Source organism: Urocampus carinirostris, chromosome 3 (genome assembly GCF_059441175.1).
Source record: "Urocampus carinirostris isolate Australia breed hairy pipefish chromosome 3, RoL_Ucar_1.0, whole genome shotgun sequence".
Taxonomy (NCBI): domain Eukaryota; kingdom Metazoa; phylum Chordata; class Actinopteri; order Syngnathiformes; family Syngnathidae; genus Urocampus; species Urocampus carinirostris.
The window spans coordinates 43,277,242-43,300,028 of NC_142351.1; the positions used below are offsets into that span (position 1 = coordinate 43,277,242).

At 39.2% G+C, this 22,787-nt stretch overlaps 1 protein-coding gene across 3 annotated transcripts in view; it reads left to right on the forward strand.

Moving 5' to 3' along the window:
- The first annotated feature begins 5,354 nt into the window (after window positions 1–5,354).
- Window positions 5,355–22,787, forward strand: part of tns2a (tensin 2a) — a 102,140-nt gene continuing 84,707 nt past the window's right edge. For 2 of the 3 annotated variants that reach the window (XM_088331974.1, XM_088331975.1), the window contains exon 1: window positions 5,355–5,909. In XM_088331974.1, the coding sequence (XP_088188100.1) occupies window positions 5,763–5,909 (147 nt within the window). In that variant the 5' untranslated portion in view covers window positions 5,355–5,762. Of the gene's footprint in view, window positions 5,910–20,553; window positions 20,701–22,787 lie in introns of those variants that run through there. The other variant, XM_088331976.1, reaches the window with a different exon arrangement.

Here is a 22,787-nt window from a genome sequence, read left to right on the forward strand (position 1 = left end):
TACAAAAAAAAAAATATACAATGGAAATACCACAAAAACACAACTGCAGAAATAATTCAAAATAGATAGATAGATAGATAGATAGATACTTTGTTCATCCCCGAAGGGAAATTCACATTTCCAGCAGCATCCCTGAGCTGAGAACAATCGAGAACAATCGAAAATAACACGGGAGCTGCTGGAGTGGCTGCCATTCAAATATTACAAAATAAAACTACAGTAATATTACAAAATACCCCAGGAACACTACAAAAACCAGGGGAGAAACTGTCTAAGAATGACACGTATGGCCTCGATTCTATTGTAAGGTATTCAGTAGTAATACATCAGTATGACAAATCATGTTCCTTGTCATTGAAATCGTTAAAGCGTTTCTACATTAATGATGGACTTGTTCACCACTAGATGGTGACAAATGAACATCCCGTCTCATTACATTTACTGACGCTAAAACCCAAGCCTAAAATGCTTCTGGATGATGTAATAAGTTAACAGAAAATACTTTACCATCTTAATTCAAAGGAAAAGTATACAAAGATTCTGATGCAGATGAAAATGTATTTATTTATAAACACTAGTATTTCCCAGTGTCTCAAACCGAGAAGTTAGCAATAGCTGATTAATTACGATAGCGCCATATCATTGCCATTGCTGATAACAAGGTACAACAGGTGTTTCATTTATCATTTTTTTTTACACAATTAACAGATGCTTTCTAATTATTACAAGAACCCAATCTCATAATTATGAGAAAGTGCCGTAGCCTAGATGGTAGTGTGCCCGCTTTGAGACTGGGAGGTCGCTGGTTCGCGCCTCGGCCGAGTCATACCTAATTGGTAAAATGGCGGCGCCCTCTGTTGGCTGCGGCTGCATCGGCTCGCTACAACGGGTCAGGTGTATCGACATTTCGTTCTGTGTACATTGTTACAAAGAATGACAATACAAAGGAAATTATTATTATTATAACATGTAAACCGAACGGAAAAGCTTCTTTATTGCAATAAGCTCTGCACTGCGAAGCTTTGGCCGGTTACTGATAGTGACAATGAAGCACAGTGATGTCACAGTTAAAATCACATCTGTGCCAAAACAACTGTTGTGACTATTGACTAAAGGTATTTTTTTCCTGTCTGCCTTGCCATCCATCCCCTGTAACCATATTTGGACTTGTTTTTCCCCTTGTCCTGAGTCATCTCTCAAACCTATCTCTGTTCTTAAGGTCCACATTTTCATTTCATTATCTTCCAGAAAGCAACCACATCTTTGCTCACCCGAAGGTACATACTGAGAGGAATTGGTTTCTTCCAAGTGGCATGGAGTAGCATGCTACTGCTTAAAGGGACACTAAGTATTATTTTGCACACCTACCTACCTACCTACCTACCTACCTACCTACCTGCCTACCTACCCACCCACCCAGTCGCAGGGCACACGGAGACAGACAACTCACTCGCTTATTCATACTTGGGGACCATTTGGACTGGAATGCATGTCTTTGAAATGTGGGAGGGAATCGAAGTGCTCGAAGGAAGCCCATGCAAGCACAGGGAAAACATGCAAACTCGGCACAGGAAGGCTGGCAGTTGGAATTGAACCTATGACCTTAGAACTGTGGCGCAGACGTGCTTACCACTCATCTGCCGTGCCGGCCAGAATTTAAACCCAGTCATTTTCAAACAATATTATGTTATGTGGATTTCTGTCAGTCCAAACAATGCGGGTCAAACAAGGCTGGTCAATAAAATGAAAGGAAAATGGTTTTCGTTTGGTCACTTTGAGTTTCTTTAGTTTTTATTTTTGCTTTATGGCATCAATTTTTGGTTGCTCTAGTCTGCACAATACAGTGGAATTTATTGGATTTATATCACAAAGTATCTGTAGAGACGATTGTCTTAAATTATATTTATTTGGGTGAAAATTTTATTTGGTGGTTAGGGATTTGACCAGTAGGTGGTGCTCAGGATTTCCACACGAATTAGTTACCCAAAATAGCCTCTTATTCTCCCTTCTTATTTATCATGAAGGAAGCAATAACCTTGTATTTTAAATTATTGATTTTGCAGTAGAATGATAATGATAATGATTGATCAGCCCAGAAGGAAAATATACAGACGCACAAATAAATAATGCACGTTGTTTGATTCTAACAAACTATGATTGAGGAGAAATTTAATGAAACGAAAGAATAAAGAACATTGTTGATGCCAGAACTTGCGGTGTTAGCAAAGGGAAAGGAAATAAGTTATTTAGCAGGTTAACAGTACTGAGCAATAAACCCATTCTTTAGAAGAATTAATTTTATAAAGTGTCAGCATGAAATATTTTTGTTATTACCATTTGAGGACAGAGGGGCCCCTCGGGAGAGGCGGTAGTGTAAGGCCAAGGCCGTACATGGCCTCACAGGAAGCTGAAGAAAACCAGGTTCTTCTCCCTGTTGGCGGCTCGGCGAGGGACTGATCTACAGGCCATTCAGGCCTCTTCATTGGTGTGCTGGAGGCTTCCTCGCCGAAGGGCCTATTCTGGATCCTGACTGTCTTTGTCCCCATGCTCAGAAGAGGCAAAGGCCAAGCAGGCCCCCTCTGGACTCCTTTTTCAGGAAGTGCGGGAGAAATATGTTCACTGTAGGTGTGTCCTGTGACCTATTGAGTTCCTGTTGATGCTTTTCAAAGTAAAGTTCTCCAATTGATTAAAATAATTGTTGATAATAGGCAAAGTGACATCCAGACACACAAGGAAATAAATCCTCTGACATGAAACATGACACATGCAAATCATTTTGATTACAAATGAACACTTTGGGGTGTCAAATCTTTATTATACAGCTGGAGTGTCTGGTCATTTCATGTTGAATTGTGGGTCTTTAGAGGTGTGGCAGGGTCAGTGGTTGGAAAAAGGTTAGGGGAAATTGATTTGTGGAAGTGTAGCTCCTCTACATATCCCTTTAAACACAATATAATACAGCCGTTGTGAGCATGGAGGTCGGTGGTTCGCGCCCCGGCCGAGTCATTCCTAAGACTTAAAAAGTGGTCGGCGGCGCCCTCTGTTGGCTGCGGCTGCATCGGCTCGCTACAACGGGTCAGGTGCAATCGACATTTCGTTCTGTGTACATTGTTACACAGAATGACAATACAAGGAAATTATTATTATTATTATTATTATTATTATTGTTTCCCGCTGTATTTTGCAGCTGCAATATATACTGTTGATATGAGTAAGGAATCTTCAAAGTTGCTTTGAGGGAGTCAATTTCACAGCATATAAAAGCAAAAGGAGCGCCGCCGTTGTAAACACTGCATTCTAAACTCTCGTCTGACAGCAGAAACCTTAGAATGGTAGTGATCGTAAAAGGAGGGTGTTGAGGGGCTCTGCTGGTCTTGGGGGTAGATTTGTTTTCAAAGAAGGTCCCTTGGAACGCTTTCTTGAGGGAAAATGCCTGTAATAACAAAGTTTTGGAGGAGGGTAGGGTGAGGGATTTCGAAGTGCATGGAGAATTTGCCTTTTAAGGGGGTCCATGTTCTCTTATGCAACCCTGCGAGCTCATGCGCAACCATCAAAACAATACCGTTTGGAAATAAACAAGAGCAGTGCAACATGTGTGGAGGTGGTCTTTGCTGAAACAGTCTGCTCTGTTTCTAAGTCTTGGGCGCTACGTTGTTGACATACTTGAGAAAAGTAAACAAGACTCTGCAGTTGACTCAACAGCATGATGGACATCCTTTCAGTCACTGTCACTGCCGCGGTTTTTCTCTCCTGTTTTCTAGAACTATTGATCTGACCAGGGAACCCACTATCCCACTTGATCACACAACGCGACCCAAATTAAGAAATTGAATTCCACTTCTCAAATTTATTGAATGAAAGGCAATTTAAACCAGAGATAGCAGACCATCAGGAGATCCCTCGATTTTTGTTGTTAATGGGGACAGAACCACCCGCGAAATGTGAAAATCAGTGAAGTAGTGTCGTACCATTTTCCTGGCTAATGGACGTGGCATTGGCAAGATACAGAATCCGCGGCGATGGCTTTGAAGAGTTGTTAGCCTAGCCATTGCCACGCAAGTCGCTTCTTGAACTCGATAATAATCCCGAGAAGCACATGCTGGTGATCACAATTTCTTGTTCTTCTGACTTTCTTAAGATTCCAATGTAATTGATGAATTTAATTTCAATGTAATAAGCCGCTAAAACCTAGCGGTCGCTAGGCTTCCTAGTTTGTTTAGGGGAGAAGCACGCATCAGCTGTTTGAGTGAAAGCTTACGCCTGCCTTTCAGAGTCGCGCACTCAGACAGTCACACCCACCCAACAGAGCGCCCTCCTTAATCTGTCCCCGCTGAACACAATGCGTTACACAATGATATTAGTGACAACAAAGACAAAATCAAATCATTTTAAAATCCATGTAGGAGTGAACCAGCAATAACCGAAGCACAAAGTGGTAAGGGGTCTCTATTCCCTTCAATGCTCAATTTACTGCATTTACAATTAAATCCAAAATACTACACTTTAATAGCTTCACCCATTGTTAACAGACTTGACGTGCACACACATAAAAGTAAAAATGGCAAAATTGATGTTTGTCCTGGCGGCTATTCTGCAGGTCTGACCACCAAAGAGGGAACTCCCCTCGTGCTGCTGCGATCCATTATTCCCGATTGCATATTTATTGGTTGGTGTGCCATTCTGGGCCATTTAAAATGAAAGACACTGTTTTGCCAACAATCTATTATCTACAATAGACTATGCTGAAAGTGGTGGCTGGAAAGAGCAAATTTTTGTCATTTTTTTTTCTCCTCATTATTTCTGCCTAAAATGAAAAGCACCCGTGCGGCAGCGATCCATTGTCTTCAGCTAACTATTTCTGTGAGTGGGAACAGACAGACCACATGTTAAAAATGGGAAGAGTGGGGCTACTTGATGAATTTTCACATCGCGCGGGGGTTCAGTCCGCATTTACCCCAATGAAAAGATTATAGTATCGCGGATTAGCAAAGCTCAACATGTGTGAACAAACGTAATCAGTCTTTTTCTGCTGTTTGAAATGGCGGCGAGCATTTGCAGGTCATCTACTGTCAAGGAATGTAATTGCTCCTCGGTTATTTTTGTTTTCTTAACATTTTTTTTGCGAAGGCACGCGAATCACCGAAAATAAGTCCACGACCCACTTTTGGGTCATGGTCAATAGAGAAACACTATTCTAGACAATACCAACAATGTGCTTTGAGAGCCATGAGGCAGCCTGCATCTGGGGGTAGGAAGCCAAAGAAGATGAGATGAGAAGAGGGGCGGGCGTAAGAACAGAGAGGTAATTGTATATATAGGAGTGAGGTAACTTAGCTGAGCGGCAGAAGGAGGGAGGAGGTTAAAAGAGGGAGAAGAAAGTAGTTGTGTCGTCTGAATGGAAAGAGCGAATAAAGTAGGATGGGTACAGTGGAGTCAAACAAGTAGGGGAAGCAGGATGTTGTTTGCACGTGCTAGCGCGAAGTTGAGTAAGAGTTGTTTTTAAAAGAATACATACAGTACTTGGAAAGGAAAAAGGGGTGAGCACATCCTCTCCACAGTCCCTTCGAGAAAGTCCCGCGAGGCTGTAAGAGAGCCAGGAAAAGGGGAAGGGCCACCAAATCTTTTTAGAGCTAACAAAAACATCTGCGCGGGAGCCCGATCTGGAGGCTTGGCGCAGGACAGGGAAGAAGAGGACCAGAGACTCGTAGGAGGCGGGGGAGAGGAGACATAGGACCCCGAGGGGTCAGGACCCGACCACGTTCATGGGTTGCATCTTGAGTTCGGACTGGTGTGGGGCAGACCTCGTGCAAGCCGTGCCGGTTGTCAGGAGTTCGTCTGTGAGGAGTCGCAGCCAAGAGAGGAGTCGTAGCCTGGAGAGGAGCAACAGCGGCAGGGCGAGGCTGATGAAGGTCAGAACTGGAATTTGTGACATTAAGGGCCGGCTTTTAAGGGGAAAGGGGTTTGGGGGGTTGTGGCATAGTGTGTAAGGGGTTTGCTTTGGAAGACTGAAATTGAAACTTGTAAACAGTGCTGGGACTAATGCTTTACAACAAACTCAACTACTTTTTCTCGGCAATGAGAACTGTAAAGCGTTAATAATGACATTTAGAAATTCAAAAGTTGTTACAACATCGAGCATTACTACAATATTCATTAAAGGCAGATAATGTAATGCAAAGTTCCCCAAATGCTGGAGGAACAGCATCACACAGTCTCATATTGTCACATATAACCTTCAATCCGCTAGTGAATATGGGTGGGCATGTTTATATTTACCTATAAAGTACAACTGAGAAGAGTTGTCGCTGAATTTCTTCCATTAGAGAGATTATTCCTACTGTAAATACGCACATTAGAGGAGAATTCACAACTATACAAGTTTATACTCATATAAGGGGGTCAGCTTATGGGTATATGTATTTGTTTTGTGTGTCATAGACAGTGGAGATGGAGGCATGGCTTATACGACAACAACAAACCCAACAGGAAATCAATCGGGGAAAATTTGAGCACAGAATCTTGGGTAAAGTGTGCTGAATCTGGAGTTTGTTGCTTGTACAGTTGTTTCTGTAATAAACCATGCCTGGAGAAAAAATATATATATATCTTCGACATTAACCAAAATGTGGAAAGAGATCTTTGAGTGGTTTGATGCCTAGAGACAACATGCATATGGAGTGTCTCGGTGGAGTGTTGTTTAAAAGCTCTCAAGATGGCACAAGCTAAGAAATAAGAATGGTTCACTGCTTCCACAAAATGGTGCACACGCTACGTGGCCATTTTGAAGCAGTTTCTAGGAGAATGTTACGATAATTTGTCAGAAATTATCGCTACTTTTTGGTGTCTGCAATCTGTGGGGTAACTGAGTTGAATTTTATGTGAAGTAACTAGTAAACAGTAACTGTTTTATTTGAGTAAAGCGCCCAACACTGGTTATGAGTGATAATGTACCTGAACACGTGGACTACATTTTGCTCCCCCCAAAAATTAGCCTTGAGAGGGATGGGCACCGCCAGGCTATACTTGCCCAAAACACACCACAGGAAGTTGTGCCACAACGACACCAGCAGTTGAGTCAAGTCATGTTTCTTTGTATAGCCCTTAATCACAAGGAGTCTCAAAGGGCTGCACAGACCACAGATGATTGCAAACCACAGGCTATTATTACACCATCCCCTGATCTAAAACCTACATGAGGACAAGGAAAAACTCAAAAACCTCAACATGAGGAAAATGAAGAAACCTTGAAAAGGGACCGCACATGAGGTAATCCCCCTTCCAGGATGACCAGGCTGCAATGGATATTGCAATAACAAGCAATACACAGACATTGTCAACATAAACATATAGATCATTCATAAGCTATAGAAAAGAAGTGTATTTTAAGCCTAGATTTAAACACTTCCACTGAGGTTGCAGATCAAATCTCAGAGGGCATAGCATTCCGCAGCATAGGTGGCCAAATGGAGAACCCTCGTGAACCTGTGGATCTCTTCTTGGCTCTTGGGATCACTAGTAGACCAGCATTTTCAGAGCAAAGGCTCCGGAACGGAACATCGTGGGAAATTAAATCTGAAAGATATGAGGGAGCAAGTCCATGCATGATTTTGTATACTACCAACATAACCTTAAAATCACATCTTAAGCTAACAGGGAGCCAGTTTAGGTCAGCCAAAATCGGGGTAGTGTAATCAAACTTTCTTATCTTAGTTAAAAGCCTCACTGCAGCATTTTGAACCAGCTGCATGGTCTTGATGCTAGACTTTGGGAGACCGAAGAGTAGTACATTATAGGATCCATGAACCAAACATGAACAATCATATAAACACGCATTTTTGAAATTACTCATAGGTCAAGAAATTGGCATTTATTTTACATAACATGAGGTTCACCTGTTTTGAACTAACATATTTTTCATCTGTCTTGCTCATACCGGTTCCCAAAAACCTCTTTGAAAGCCTGGCAAAAAAATAAAAGAAAATGGTGTATTTTGGTCACTTTGAGTCGCCATACTTTGTATTCTTTCTTGTGCTTTTTGACACTTGTCGGTTTCAATACACCATACATCTAGTGGTCAAATAATACAAACTGTTCCTTTAACTTGTGGTAAAACTTGGAATATTGTTTGACTTTCGAGTTAAAGCATTAACTTTGGAAATCACTGATAATGCTAACAACCGGGGTTATATATACATGACGGGATCATCTTCCAGATCAATCACAACTCTTACAATTGCCGCGGGAATTGTCTAGTATTTAGAATAAAATCTAAGTCCTTACAATTGTAACCGAAATTTGCACATACGAAACAAATTGGCTTTGCATATTTTCCAGTACAGTTATTGAAAACCTTATTGAACATTCTTAGGGGGAGATTTTCCTCTTTTGGTGTTTACAAATACAGACTCAATTAGCTTTGATTTAAACAATCACAATCCTCATATCTAAGAATGTTACACCAAACCTTTTTGATGAGGGGCTCATCAGATTTTTAATATATTCCCTGAAACATGATGACAATTACATCGCAATCCTATCAAGTATTTGTGGACCATAAAAGCTATATTAGAGTCAGTTTTGGGAACATCCCTGAAAAAAGGATTTACTTACAAATTACTTCACTTATAAAGTAATTGCGTTACCCCTCAGATTATTGACACCCTAAAAGTAGCGCTTTACTATAAAATAAAGTAACTATCAAGTTACAGCTTACCAAATATACTCACAATGAAGCCAAACCTCCAGAACTACATAAAAGTAGCCACTGAATAATATAAATAGAAAACAACTAGTACACCAACCTGTGGAAGTGGTGAAGCTTTCATATTTATTGGCTTGAGCAATTTTGAGAGGTTGCAAACAAACAGTTGAGACACTCCATATCAATTTTCTCTTTGTCATCAAACCACTTGAATACATCGCCAAAAGTTGAATATGTTTGTGTGTTGCTTCAGTGCGATATTTTGTATGTTTAAGGTTTATATAAGTATGTTTAAGGCTTGTATAAGATAACATAAGATAACATGCTCTACAAAGTTAAATAAAGTTAAGTTTAACTTACTTTTGGAAGATGAGCTTCAACAGTTAGGCGACTTCCTTCTCCGTGGTAAAAAGTGGCTGAAAAAAAGCGATCCAACCATTTTCTCAACAGCTTCAAGCTTCCATAATCCACTTTCATTTCAAATGAAACGGCTCGCCACTTCTTTAGACTTTACACCAAGCATATTGAATGGATGCACGAGATATTAAACAATAAAAATGTCAAAGTTCTTAGCACGCTGCAGATACAGTATAGAATGTTTACACACGAACTAAGAAGAGGAAGACGGATTTCTTCTTTGGGGTGGATGCTGGGTGATCTCTCACAGCGCCACACGCCGGTAGTGGCAGAAAGAAGCACTTCAGCAATGTCCTGTACTCGGAAAAAGGTGCACACAATACAAAATCTAACTTACAGCAATGTCCGGATGTTTTTCGACATTCTGAAAAAAAATGTTCATATGTACTGTTTTTCGTAACTCAAATGGTCATAAGTAGGGGAGCGTCTGTATTTCCTTGTATATTTCTGGGTACGTTGCGCTGCCTGCCAATAACTACTGGTGACACACAACCACATATGCACATATAAACTAATTTGAGTATTTTATTTTATCGTTGTAAATACAGCTTACATGTGAGTATTTTCAGTAGGTAGGGAGAAATTACGTGTTCTTGTACTCCGTGCACCATCTGAACTGTGTTTAGTTTTGTTCAATTGTTATAAAATTCAGCTTTGTGTTGCTGGCAGAAGCAGGGATGTATGTGATTTCGTGGGTAAAGAAGCAAGTGAGTCACGATCTGCTTTTAAAAAATAGTGGAGTAACACCCCAAGTTGTCACTAAAGTTACCAAATTTGATCAACAACGTGTGACAGTACTCAGTTCCAAGAAAAACAAATGCGGTCCAGTAACGTGTTCGAATCCTCGTGTTCCTTTGTATTGCATACCTCCCAAACACTGGTTTCAGTGTCTGATGCTGTCAGTATCGTCCTCCAATTATACGCACATAACGCACAATGAGTTGCTTTGGATAGACGCGTTAGGTCGAGATGCTATGTGTGCTTTTGTCTAAGATATAGTGGGAATATTTACGTGAACATTCTTCTGCTACATCATAAACAGTCAAAAGAGTTTGTGCCCATCTTTGTCTCTTGAAATGGTTGCCTTCTGTCATCTGCGCTCCATATTTAAACGCTGTGTTGCACCACATGTCCCTGAGGGGCCAGAATCACATGGCGAGTACTGTGGGAATGCGGGGCCCTCTGGACCACGTCAACTGGCGGTGACTGACCCCTGCTAGCGTAAATATCTGTGGGAAGTAGCTCAATCCCACTAAGAGATGTTGTCTGTTCTATTTATAGGAATACTTTTATAAAGCACTTGTTTGTGTCTTGGTTTGGTTTCCATGTGAACTTAAATTCACATACTGTGGCTTCCTGTGAGATATATATAGTTTATATATTCAATATAAACTAACCATATGTTGCATCCTCTGTGTCCAGTGACTTGAGGTGAGGTACATGTCTGGTGATGCACAGTCAGATTTACAAATAAATGAACTTTTTTTTAAAGTGATTCATGATCGGAAGAACAAGAAAGCAATATATGAAGTGAAAATGCTTTATCGTCTTATCTTAAGTCAAGTTGAGTCATGTTTATTTGTATAGCCCTTAATCACAAGGAGTCTCAAAGGGCTTCACAGACTATTACAGACTATTATAACACCATCCCCTGATCTAAAACCTACATGAGGGCAAGGCTTAGCTTATAAAGGAATTCTATGCTGTGCTTCTTTTGAATAAAAGCATCAATAGATAGGAAATCGTCCATTACGAAAATAAGTTCATGCATCTAGAAAGAAATTACTGATGGCTTGACTGTTGTTAGCTTGCTACTACTACCTCTATTTCTGTTTTGTGGGGGTGAGGTGTGCGCCAAATCAGAATTTTTGGCCTCACTACCGCCCTCTGCCATGAGGCAAAAGAATAACATGCCTCATTCTCCATCTGCAAAGACTCAGCACAATAATGCCTTCTATAATAATTGTATTAATAACATTCATAATACAAAGTGAAAGTTCAGTGAATTTGAAAAGGAAAATTAAAAAAAATGTAAATTTAAACAAGAAAGAACACTGGATAAATATAACCTTTTAATATATTTTTAATTTTATATTTACATACATGATGACAGGTTGAGCATAGCCTTACATCCTTCCTCTGACTGCGCGTCACTGTCTGTATCATTTGTGTGCTTAAAATTACACAAGACGGTACAAGGAAAATAACCAAAAACAAAACACATTTCTGTTGTAGTACCAAGACTGAGCTGTGAGAGGAAATATGTTGACCAAGGTCTTCCAAAAAAGAGGAGTAGTGGTATTGCTTGGTAAATCTTCTTAACTTTGATAGCAAATTAGCCAAATACTCTATTGACCAGGGAGCAGATCGCTCACAAAAACAAACTTGTATTACATAGTGAGACTCAGTTGTTGGGTAACTGCTCTTGCTGGAAGCCATACGGTAGTGTTCAAAATCCAGAGCAGCACTAAACGACGTAAACTTTGTGGGAAACAAATCATTGCACATAACAAGTCGAGCTGAAGTCATGAAACTGTCTTTTCTTTTTACATGTGGTGACTTCATCTTGGTTCTATCCCAAACTCTTTGTGATCATCACATACAATATTGGGGAAGCATGTAGTGCAGATGTAAAGACAGGTTTTGATGTTTTAAAATGTTAATAAGATACATGGATTAAAGGTATTTTGCCACACATTATTTGGTGTATTCTAGTCGGGTGATTTTTGTGATAAAAACACAAGAATGTATTTATTAATTTGACAACAATGATTATTCGATTTACACCACAGGTGTTTCAAATAAGATTTTCTGTCACCGGGTCGAACGTTTGAGCCACCAAATTGTCCAATGGTGGTAATAAAAAAGCACAGTATGGCAAATCCTGCATCACGTTTAATGAGGTTTTTAGCGGCATGTTCGTTGCACCACTTTTCATGCCCAAGGGCATATGCTCCTCTGACAAAAATGGAACCTGACCCAGTGCTACCAAATACTTTAAATCTACTAGTTTACTACAACAGTCTAAAAAAAAGACAAATTATGCATTTTCTACAAAATCAAAGGAATCGGCCGAGAAAGAAAATCAAGCATTGCTTATTTTTGTATTGACCATGTTGATTGACCATCAGCAGGACAATTTCAGCAACGGCAAGTTTGATATGTCGTTTTTTATTAAAAAGAATGTGTGTAACATTTGACAACTAGATATTGCTAGTTTGTTTAGTGTAACTGAAAATGAGTGCTACAAAGCACAAGGAAAAATACAAACTACTGAAATGATTCTTTTTTTTTTTTTTTGCCTAACCTCTTACATGGTTTTTGTTCTGGGTTTTGGGTGTACCTGTGGCAGCAAGATGACAGACAATCATGTTATCTCCCTTGTGGTGAACCTCATGTTATGTAAAATAAACGAAAAATTCTTGGCCTATGAGTAGCTAAAAAATGCGGCAGTAGCTCAGGAGGTAGAGCGATTGTTTTAGGATTAAGGGATCCCAGTTCGAATCCCGGCTTGTCCGTGTTACATGTCGAAGTGTCCTTGGGTAAGACATTGAACCCCCAATTACCCCCAATAAGCAGGTTAGCGCCTTACATGGCTGCACAGATCACGGCCGCTATTGGGAAATGTGAAGCACAATGTGAAGCGCTTTGGGAAGTCATTGACTTGAAAAGCGCTATATAAATGCAGATCATTTCATTTTTTCATTTCATTTCATTTCACTTTTACAGTACATGATAGTTTGTGTATTTTTGCTTATTATTCAAATCCTTTTTTCATCACTAGGAGGTGCTAAATATTGCAAAATGTCCATTTAAAACTACATCATATTATTTTTTTTAAAAACTTGTCACATTTATTTATTTACATGTTTTAGATTAATTGACCGACAATATTTCTTATGATAATGTTTCAAAACATGAGCAATCATTTTGACCAATTCACCTTTTGAATTTAAATACATTTGACAACATTTTTGAAGCTTTATTCATCGTATTTGACTAAAAACTCCCATTGAAAACGCTATAACACCTGAAAAACTGATCATAGAAAATTGTATATAACTCCATAAAAATCACTTTTAAAATAAAATAGGAAAATGACTAAAAAACAAGTTGAATTAATTACAAATTAAGAGGAATAATCTCTAAAATAGAAGATTGACTTCCTTCCTCAATGTATGTCAACGAAAACTGGCTTCTAAACAATGACAAAAAGCACAGCATTTAACCAGGGATAAATCACAAAAAAAAACGATTGGGGTTAATATTGGCCTTTTTAATGTACATTGCAAGGGCGTGTTTTTTTTTATGGATGGAGGGGACATGTCCCCACCAATATCAAACAAATCATTGTTTTGTCCCCACCAACATAATGTGATGACCTAAGAAATCCACTATGTTTCCACAAACGCCAAGACAAAACAAAAGCCCTTGGTTAATTGGATACTTGTCAACCTCTAAGGGTTTGCTGGACAAAGTACGTTTTTTATGCATTTTAAGACGAGTATGACGTACAAGGAAATCTGTACAGAAAAACGCAAATTGGTCAATTGCATGCGTCTGCCGCCTGGGGATTTCCCATCATGCATCATTCCGAGAAAAAAAAAAAAAAAAAAAAAAAAAATATATATATATATATATATATATATATATATATATATATATATGGTGTACGATTATTTTGTATTTCGTACGGGAAAATACGACAGTTTGTACGGGCATGGAGCCTTGGAGGTTGACAGGTATGACATTGGCCAAATTAATTCAGTGGATTTTTTCAAATAGCTGCAAAAGGAAAACGATGATTTCCCTGACTTTGTCCGACACTGTTGGTTAAAAAAACAAGAAATCAAAATGTAGCCCAAAGTTTGGTCTAAATGATTGTTTTGTAGCTACGGGAATCTGGCCTGCAGCCTCCACAATCCGATTTGAATCTCCCTCTCTGAAAATGGTCGAGAGTAAAAAAAGTCTTCAGTCGTCTGAAGTTATATTTACCAATTGCTCTTTCCTTAGTGCTTCTTCCTGTCTCGGGCGTGATCATCGCGAATGCCTGCGGCTGCAGGCCACATTTGAGGCCAATCAAAACGCTGTACGAATGAAAATTACAGAGCGACACAGCTGTGCTTTATGTAAAACATCTCAATGTCAAGACTGATTTTTTTTTCTTAATACTCCGAAATCTAGAATTTTGTATTCAGGTCGCATAACATGAGGCTCACCTATTAGAAGCTGACATGCTTGCCTACCATCTTGCTGCTAAGGATACCCCAAAAACCAATCACCTTGTGAAAGGACGGGCAAAAAATGGGAAGAAAAATGGTGCGGTTCTCTAAGTCTCCATAGTTTATATTTTTCCTTGTACTTTTTAGCACTATTCTTCTGTTGAACTACAAAATGCAGCAATATATCACACAGTGTCCCATAAAGATACATTCAAAGATCTCAAGTGCCTCTTGAAGTCCCCTGAGGTCAAAGTTACTGGGGCCAAGTACCTCCATTTGAAAAACCCCTATACTACATCAGTGAAGAATTCAAATACTCAACTAAACAAAAAAGGGTATCAAAAAGTGTACGGTACATAAGGTAGTAATAAAGCACTGTATACGCTAAGTGTGAAATGTAGCATGTAAAGGTAAAAGCAAGACGTACAGTGAAGAAAATAAGTATTTGAACACCCTGCCATTTTGCTATCTCTCCCACTTAGGAATCATGGGGGGTCTGAGATTTTCATCATAGGTGCATGTCCACTGTGAGAGAGATAAACCAAAAAGAGCTGGGACCACTGTTTCCAAGGTTACTGTAGGTTATACACTAAGAAGTCATAGTTTGAAATAATGCATGGCACAAAAGGTTCCCGAGCTTAAACCAGCACATGTCAAGGCCCGTCTTAAGTTTGCATATGACCATTTGGATGATACAGAAGAGTCATGGGAGAAAGTTTTGTGGTCAGATGAAAGCAAAATAGAACTTTTTGGTCATAATTCCACTGAGTGTGTTTGGGGGAAGAAGAATGAAGTGTACAATCCAAAGAACACCATCCCTACTTTGAAGTGTGGGGGTGGTAGCATCATGCTTTGGGGGTGTTTTTCTGCATATGGAACAGGGCAAGTGCACTGCATTAAAAAGAAGATAAATAAGGCCGTGCACTGAGATTTTGGGGAAAAACCTCGTTCCCTCAGTCAGAGCATTGAAGATAGGTCATGGCTCGGTCTTCCAAAACGACAACGACCCGAAGTACACAGCCAGGAAAACCAAGGAGTGCCTCCATAAGAAGCATATTAAGGTTCTAACATGGCCCAGCCACTCTCCAGACCTGAACCCAATCGAAAATCTTTGGAGGGAGCATAAACTCCGTGTTTCTCAGCGACAGCTCAGGAACCTGACTGAGAGAGATCTAGAGAAGATCTGTGTGGAGGAGTAGGCCAAGAACCCTCCTTCAATGTGTACAAAGCTGGTGAAAAACTACAGGAAACGTTTGACCTCTGTAATAGCAAACAAAGACTACGGTACCAAATATCAAAATTCATCTTCTCTGGTGTTCAAATACTTATTTGCAGCTATGCCACACTAATCAATTGTTAAAAAAAAAAAATCATGAATTGTAATTTTTATTATTGGTCTATCTCTTTCACAGTGGACATGCAGCTACGAAAATTTCAGACCCCTCCATGATTTCTAACTGGAAGAAATAGCAAAATAGCAGGGTGTTCAAATACTTATTTTCTTCACCCTAGTTGATAGTTCTTTTTCCATTAGGAGAAATAGCCAAGGAAAGTGTTTGAGAAAAATACAACCTCATGAACTGTTCGTCCCTCATGCTTTGATACTCTTTAACAGCTGCATTTTATCATCACAGGAGCTTAGTGCTGTTTTACAGAAACCAGCCCCGCTTCTTTTGCCTCCACCTCTTCCTCCCCTCTTCATTTCCTTCTTCCCCCCACGCCGTCCTTTTTGAAATTTAACTTCATCCACCTCCAGGCCCGTGCCGCCTCATTTTAACTGAGGAGACATTCACATCCTATAATGTTGATTACATTATCAACATTCAACCTTCCCCTGAATTTCATTCCCAACTCTATTTGGTTTCCACAAGAGCCCCACCCCCACTTGGGGGAGCGACCTCATTCCAACCCTAAACTTCGGTTTCCTGTCTCTCCATCCTCATTACTTTTGTGAGTGGCACCCGCCCATTACATGTGTTTCATTGTGACCTTTCACCTCTCATTTTGAATACAACCTTCATACCGCCTGCAAGGCCTTCGCCGCTGGCCTAAAAATATTGGAAACTTGTGACGTCAATTAGAATTCCCCCATGAATACTTATTAAATAATCACAAATTTTCTGTCAGCTTCCTTTCATAATTTTTCCCCTGGTTGCACTGCTTCCAGATATGTGTTTTCACATTTGAACATTTAACCAATAACATTTCAGCCATTACTTGTTTCCAGGGGCAAAAACCTAGCTAAAGGCCTTCGCAAACAGTTCTGCAGGCCCTGTTGCATACAATAAGTGATGCCTTAACCATTTAGATTTTGAAAAGGTGAAACCAGGGCTTTTATCTGGTGCAGGGAACTATCAGCGTTTTCACAAAGTAGGATTGGCTTGGGAGTGATAATGCACCAAAGTGATGTTCCCAACTGCAGTTAGACTTGAAGAAGACGCCCTTTGAGGCATTTTATGAGTAAGGGCTTTACAAATAAATAAACATAACTTGACATGATTTAATACGTGAATAAGCACGGCCGCTGAGTGGTTAGTGCACAGCCCCACGGAGGACAAGTCCAGAGTACAATTCTACCCACCACAGCCTTCACTGTAGGGAGTTTACATGTTCTCCAGGTTCACCGATTTCCTCCCACATTCCAAAAACACGCAAGTCAGGTTGAATGGCCAGTCCAAATTGTCCCCTAGGTTTGAATGACTGAGTGAGTTGTCAGTCATTATGTGCCCTACGTCTGGCTGGCAACCAGTCCGGGGGGTTCCCTGCCCACTACCCAAAGTTAACTAGGATGCGCTCCAGCACCCCCACGACCCTAGTTACGATAATCGTCGCAGAAAATGGATGGATGGATGTGTCATAAAGTCTTATGTGGAAGTCAGGCCAACATCTTCAAGCGTTTGCACATGCAGTGTTAGAATTGTACCACTAGATAGCAGTAATCGCACACTTAAAAACTGATGTTTGGATTCAACATATTTTCCTAACTTTTCTTGAGGGATTAATTGAAAACGGGTTGTGTGGCGTGATAAACTCAATTTTCACCCATTAAATTCTATATTTTCAGTGGTAACTATTATACAATGTACACCTAGCAGCTCCAATAATGTTTTAACTCGGGAGACGAATTGATCTTTTAGCTAATGTACATTTCGTTAGTGTAATAGAGATTTCCTTCCCCATAATTCAATCTCTTGTAGTGTGAAAAAGCATGGCGCCTTGATGAGACTATGCGCTTTATTTTTACTTGAGCAATAGGTAAGCAGTTTCTAATCACTCCTGTACAACGAAATTTTACATCCACGCCTTATGGTTAATACTGTGAGAATAAATTACCAACATGATTATAAAAGTATATAATACGAGCAACTTGCACTGTGCACTAACGCTGCAACAAGGATTTAATTTTTACGTTAGTCCGTTTTTTTTTTTTTACTTGTGGTCATTATTTATTCATTTTCATTAAAACATTGGATATGATGGATTTATTTACAATGCATTACCTTAAATAACACGAAGGAATTAACGACCTGAATTGGGCACGCATCCTGTGGTGATTTCGGTGAAGACGTCGGCTGCGAGGGGCCTATTTTAGTCCCAACCCGTTACCCTTTTCCCCCTTTTGAATTGGTGCATTTCCCAATGTGATATTTGTGTCAACATGCTTGAAAAGGAAAGAACTACCGGTAAATGTGAAAATACAAATAAATGAAGACATAATATAATGCACAGATGTGGGTTGTAACAAGTTACATTTACTCCGTTACATTTGCTTGATTAAGTTTTTAAATGTTATGTACTTCTAGTATTTTTCAATCCCTATACTTTTTCTTTTTATTTCAACAGAGTTGAGAAAAATAAACTGTACACGTACAATGCTTCACTAGGCTACGTTGAACCCAGTACTTAAATCCCATCCACGTAAGTATCTGAATGTCACTGCTATGGTGCATTTTTTTTTTGTCAAAGACCTCTGCCTCCTCCATCTCATTCTTCTTTAAATTTGATCAGTGACCCAAACAACCACCATGTGTGAGCGGGTTTAAGAACATTTTTTTTACTGTATGATAAGTTTCCCTTAACTGGAAATATTGTTTCTAGTTGCAAAGCAGTTCCAGGATACAAAGTCAAAAATACCAAACACTAAGTGCGGCCATTCGCCCCTCCCATAGTTCTACCAGGTAACCCAGTCGACTGTATGGTATCACTACGAAGAGCTTTCATTCAGAATAGACCCCACAAAAGGAATGCAGAGAAATGGACAAAAATAATAGAAGATGCAAAGACTTACACTGGCCATCGAATCAAAGCAAGATATAGAAAAAAGGTATAAAAACACAAACTGCCGTGCTTGAGGAGTTGAAAGACGACAAGGAAGATGATTCAGCCATAATACCATGAGCCTAAATTGAATACATTTTAGCAAAATCCCATGAAGTGTCAGAATTTGTGGAAAGAAATCATCCAGATAAAGGGGTACCAGGTTGGGCCATCGCTCACAATAATGATTTCTGCCTCTCGAATCTCTGACAGCCTGTCAAAAGCCAGCAAAAGGAGACGTCATTGATTCAGTTTTTCAAAAAACACGAGGCAAAAAACAAAACAAAAAAAAACACTGCTGACGAACAGTAGTCAAGTCAAGTCAAATTTATTTATATAGCCCTTAATGACAAAAACGTCTCAAAGGACTGCACAGGATTACAATGACACAATTACCTGATCTTAAACCAACATGCGGGCAAGGAACAACTCAAAACCTCAGCGTGAGGAAAAAGAGAAACCTTGAGAAGGGACCTCACAAGTGGTATCCCCCTTTCAGGATTACTAGGGTGAATTACATTTCGCGTTACAGTACAAAAACATAGTGAACACTAGGTAACATGTTGAAAATTTGTCCGAAAATTGCATGACAGCAGCGACGCCCCCAGCCTGTAAACTAGTCCAGAAAGTCTATGACGGCCACGACGCAGCTCCATCTCTGCTAGCTGGTCCATGCAGGCGTTCACATGCTTCACATGGAGTGAAAAAAATTTCCAAGGAAAATGAAGTTTTGTTAATTCTTTTGTTCTTTGTTTTAGTTTTTTTACATTATGTGCCTCTTGTTTTATGTTTAATGTGTAATGTTTGTATGTATTCGTATCATGTTCTAATGCTCTTTTATGATTCATTAAAAATATCTTACTTTTGCGGGGCTTTGATGGGAATGGCAAATTTACATTGAAACGACGTCTCTATTTACACATATTTCAGGTTACAAAGCTACCCCCAGAACGAATTAAATTCTTAATAAGTATGCATATATATTTATAATAAACAAAAGGTTTACCCAAACAAACCGCATGAGTACACAAACTTACAAATACGCAGACTAGTAATTTATTGTTGATTTGACGGATTTTGATTATTTGATAATCTGTTTGAATGGTTATTTGAAAAAAAAAAATCAATAAATAAGACGTTGCTATAGTTACTCAGAGTCAGTACTTGAGTAGATTTTTCACAAAGTACCTTTTTACCTTAACTCAAGTCATTATTTCGATGACTAGTGTACTTATGACTTCTTGAGTTTGAACAATTTTTATCGACTCTTTTAACAGCAAATAAAAAATGTGAGGGTTGAACAATTTTTATCGACACTTTTAACAGCAATTAAACATATTCACAATTTCATTATATCATTTTCTAACAATATGAGGTTTGAACATTTTTTGTCGACACTTTTAACTGCAATTAAATACATTCACAATTTCATTATATCGTATTCTAACAATATGAGGTTTGAACAATTTTTATCAACACTTTTAACAGTAGTTAACCAACGTGTAAAGGGCAATACTATTTTGCAGGGGCACAGCTCTGTCTTCTCAAGTGGGATTTCTTCTCACCCTCCCAATTAGAGTAATTTTATTCTGAAGTAAACGTACTTTTACTTGATTATTTTCATTGACTTCTCTACCCACACCTTTTAATTCATAATTATTATGTATTATGAAAAAAAAAACTAATACAAGATTTTAAAAAAAGGAAAAGTGAGTCAAAATAATAAAATGGCAAGAAAGTTTGGGAAGCAGAATGTGATCGACTCTGACATTTGAGCCAAAGGGGGGCGGTGCCTTTTGACAGAACGACCAATGGGAAGTCGTTCGGCGTTTAAGCCGCGCCCACAGATGCAAATCTGCGTCTGGCTCCTCCCAGTTTCCGTAGCTCACCAACAGCGCCACGGACTCCAAACTCGTACTGGAGCAAAGCAAACAAGTGATCTCATCGCTGCTCTAACAACAGAGCGTGGCGGTTTTATGAAAATGAGGCTTTCCCTATTGAAAACCAACTTCTAGAAGCATGTTTAGCAGCAAAGGGAGCAAGGTAAGAGCAACCTTTTGTGACAAACGTCAAAAACAAGTCGTCTTGGGTAAGATGAGTGATACGCATTAGGGGCTTGATGTGTCGTTCGCGAACCAAACGGCTCCATGAGACGACTTCTGGTAGTTAACGACGTGAGCCCTCTCTCTACCAAACAAGAGCCGCTCCCTTCGAGACGCCTTTTTCCCTCTTGTGCTTGGTCAATCTTCACTTTTTCTTCCCGTGTTGTAGACGTTTAATTTGTTGTTTAAATGAACCAGGAAACGATCAAAATATGACAAGAAACGACCAATATGTTGCCTGCGAACGAAACGACTCTCTGTCGCGGCTCGTGGAACTGACCGACGGGAGCAGTGATTTTCAGGGACCATGTTATACAAATATCATTTTTTGGCATTAAAATATGTTACATTCATTCATGTATTTCATAGCGTATTTGTTGGTGCCCTGAAAAGTCAATACTTTAATTGGAATTTTGTGGTTTGTTCTCCTGAGATTCTGAGTTGCTTTGACTTAAACGATGCTTTTTACAAAGGTTTGAAATTTAAATGATTAACAGGTTCTCTGTAGTGTGAAAATGATGCTTTTATAATTTAGTCAAATAATTTAATTCAATTTTTGAAGAATGTTACATTGAAATTGGTAATACACCACCCGAAACCAGTCCTTTTTTCCTTATTCCTTCTTTTTCATGCCCATTCCCTCATTTTCCGCATTAAGCTTTTACCTTTTTTCTCTTCTTTTTTGGATTCTTTTTTCCTAGTTTTTTTTACCTTCTTTCCGCTGCAAATTTATTCTTTCTATTTACTCCTATTTTTTAATCTTTTTTTGTTTTTTCCTTCTTTTGCTCTACCCCTTTTCCTCTTTTATTTTGATGTTGTTTTTGCCTATCCCTTTTACTTGTTTTTTCCTCCTTTGCTTCTATTTCTTCTAGCCTTTTACATCTTTCTCTCTTTTTTTCTCTTTGTTCTTCTTTTTCCTTTTTGTCTTCTTTCCTTTTGTCCATTTCCTGAAGTTATTTCATGCATAATGTTACATAACAGTTGGTAAAACATGGATCAAAGCAACTATACAAAGAGCCATTTGGGAGGCAAAAGAGACGTCTCGTTATTCCATCCGAAGTAGTTGGTTCTCTAAAAAAAGACGTAATTCCCATCACTACTAGGGACTGCGTGCCACTTTACTATGTGAAGTTGACATCATTTAAAGTTGCAGAAATGGAAAAGGTATTTTACGACCTGAGAAGATCGAGAGGATAAATTCTCTCACAATCAGATTCCTTGTCGTGTTGTGGTGCGCATCTTCATGAGCTGGTAGGGTCACATGATGCATGCATTAAGCATTCGTGCCCCCACGTCCCTCACTTGGCCCCCTTTGGGGAGTTCCTGCGTCAGAGCAAGTTTTTGGTTGCTAATGTCAAACAGTTAGAAAAAAATGCAAGAATACTCAGCAGCACATGTGGGTGAGTGTGCCTATGTGCACTCTATTTGTACAAAGTTTCCTAACTTTTGTTGATTCAAGCCACATCATTTAGATGAGTATTTTTCAGCCAGTGTGCCAGGGATAGTAGTGTGCCTTGTGAAATTGACCAATTTTATCTCTGCAAAGAAAAAAGTAAAAACATTCCTCAGCATCTTTGCTTTCTTCAAGTTATCAGCAGAGTAATTGTGAGATTCCTCAAACCAACATTTATTTGTACAGCACTTTTCAGGTTATAAATTGCAACTCAAAGTGCCGGCATAAAAAAAAAAAAAAATAAGTGTACAAGTAACCCCACTTAACATCATGGAATGCCAACTGCCATGATGTACACAATGATTCAAATAATATAAAAACACACTAAATGGTGATATACATAAAATAATTAAGTAAATAAAATGATGGCAAGGCACAGACTAACCATGTGGGGAAAGGGTCCTGAGCAGGGCTCATCCACACTGATAAGGATGGCAGCATATGGCCGCAGGAAGGAATTTCAGCCTGCCAACCACATTCATCCATACCAGTAGGTGGCAGCAGATTTTATATAAAAATAAAACATATTTTTTTTAACATTAATTATCTGCTAATGAGGCAGTACGGGGACATAT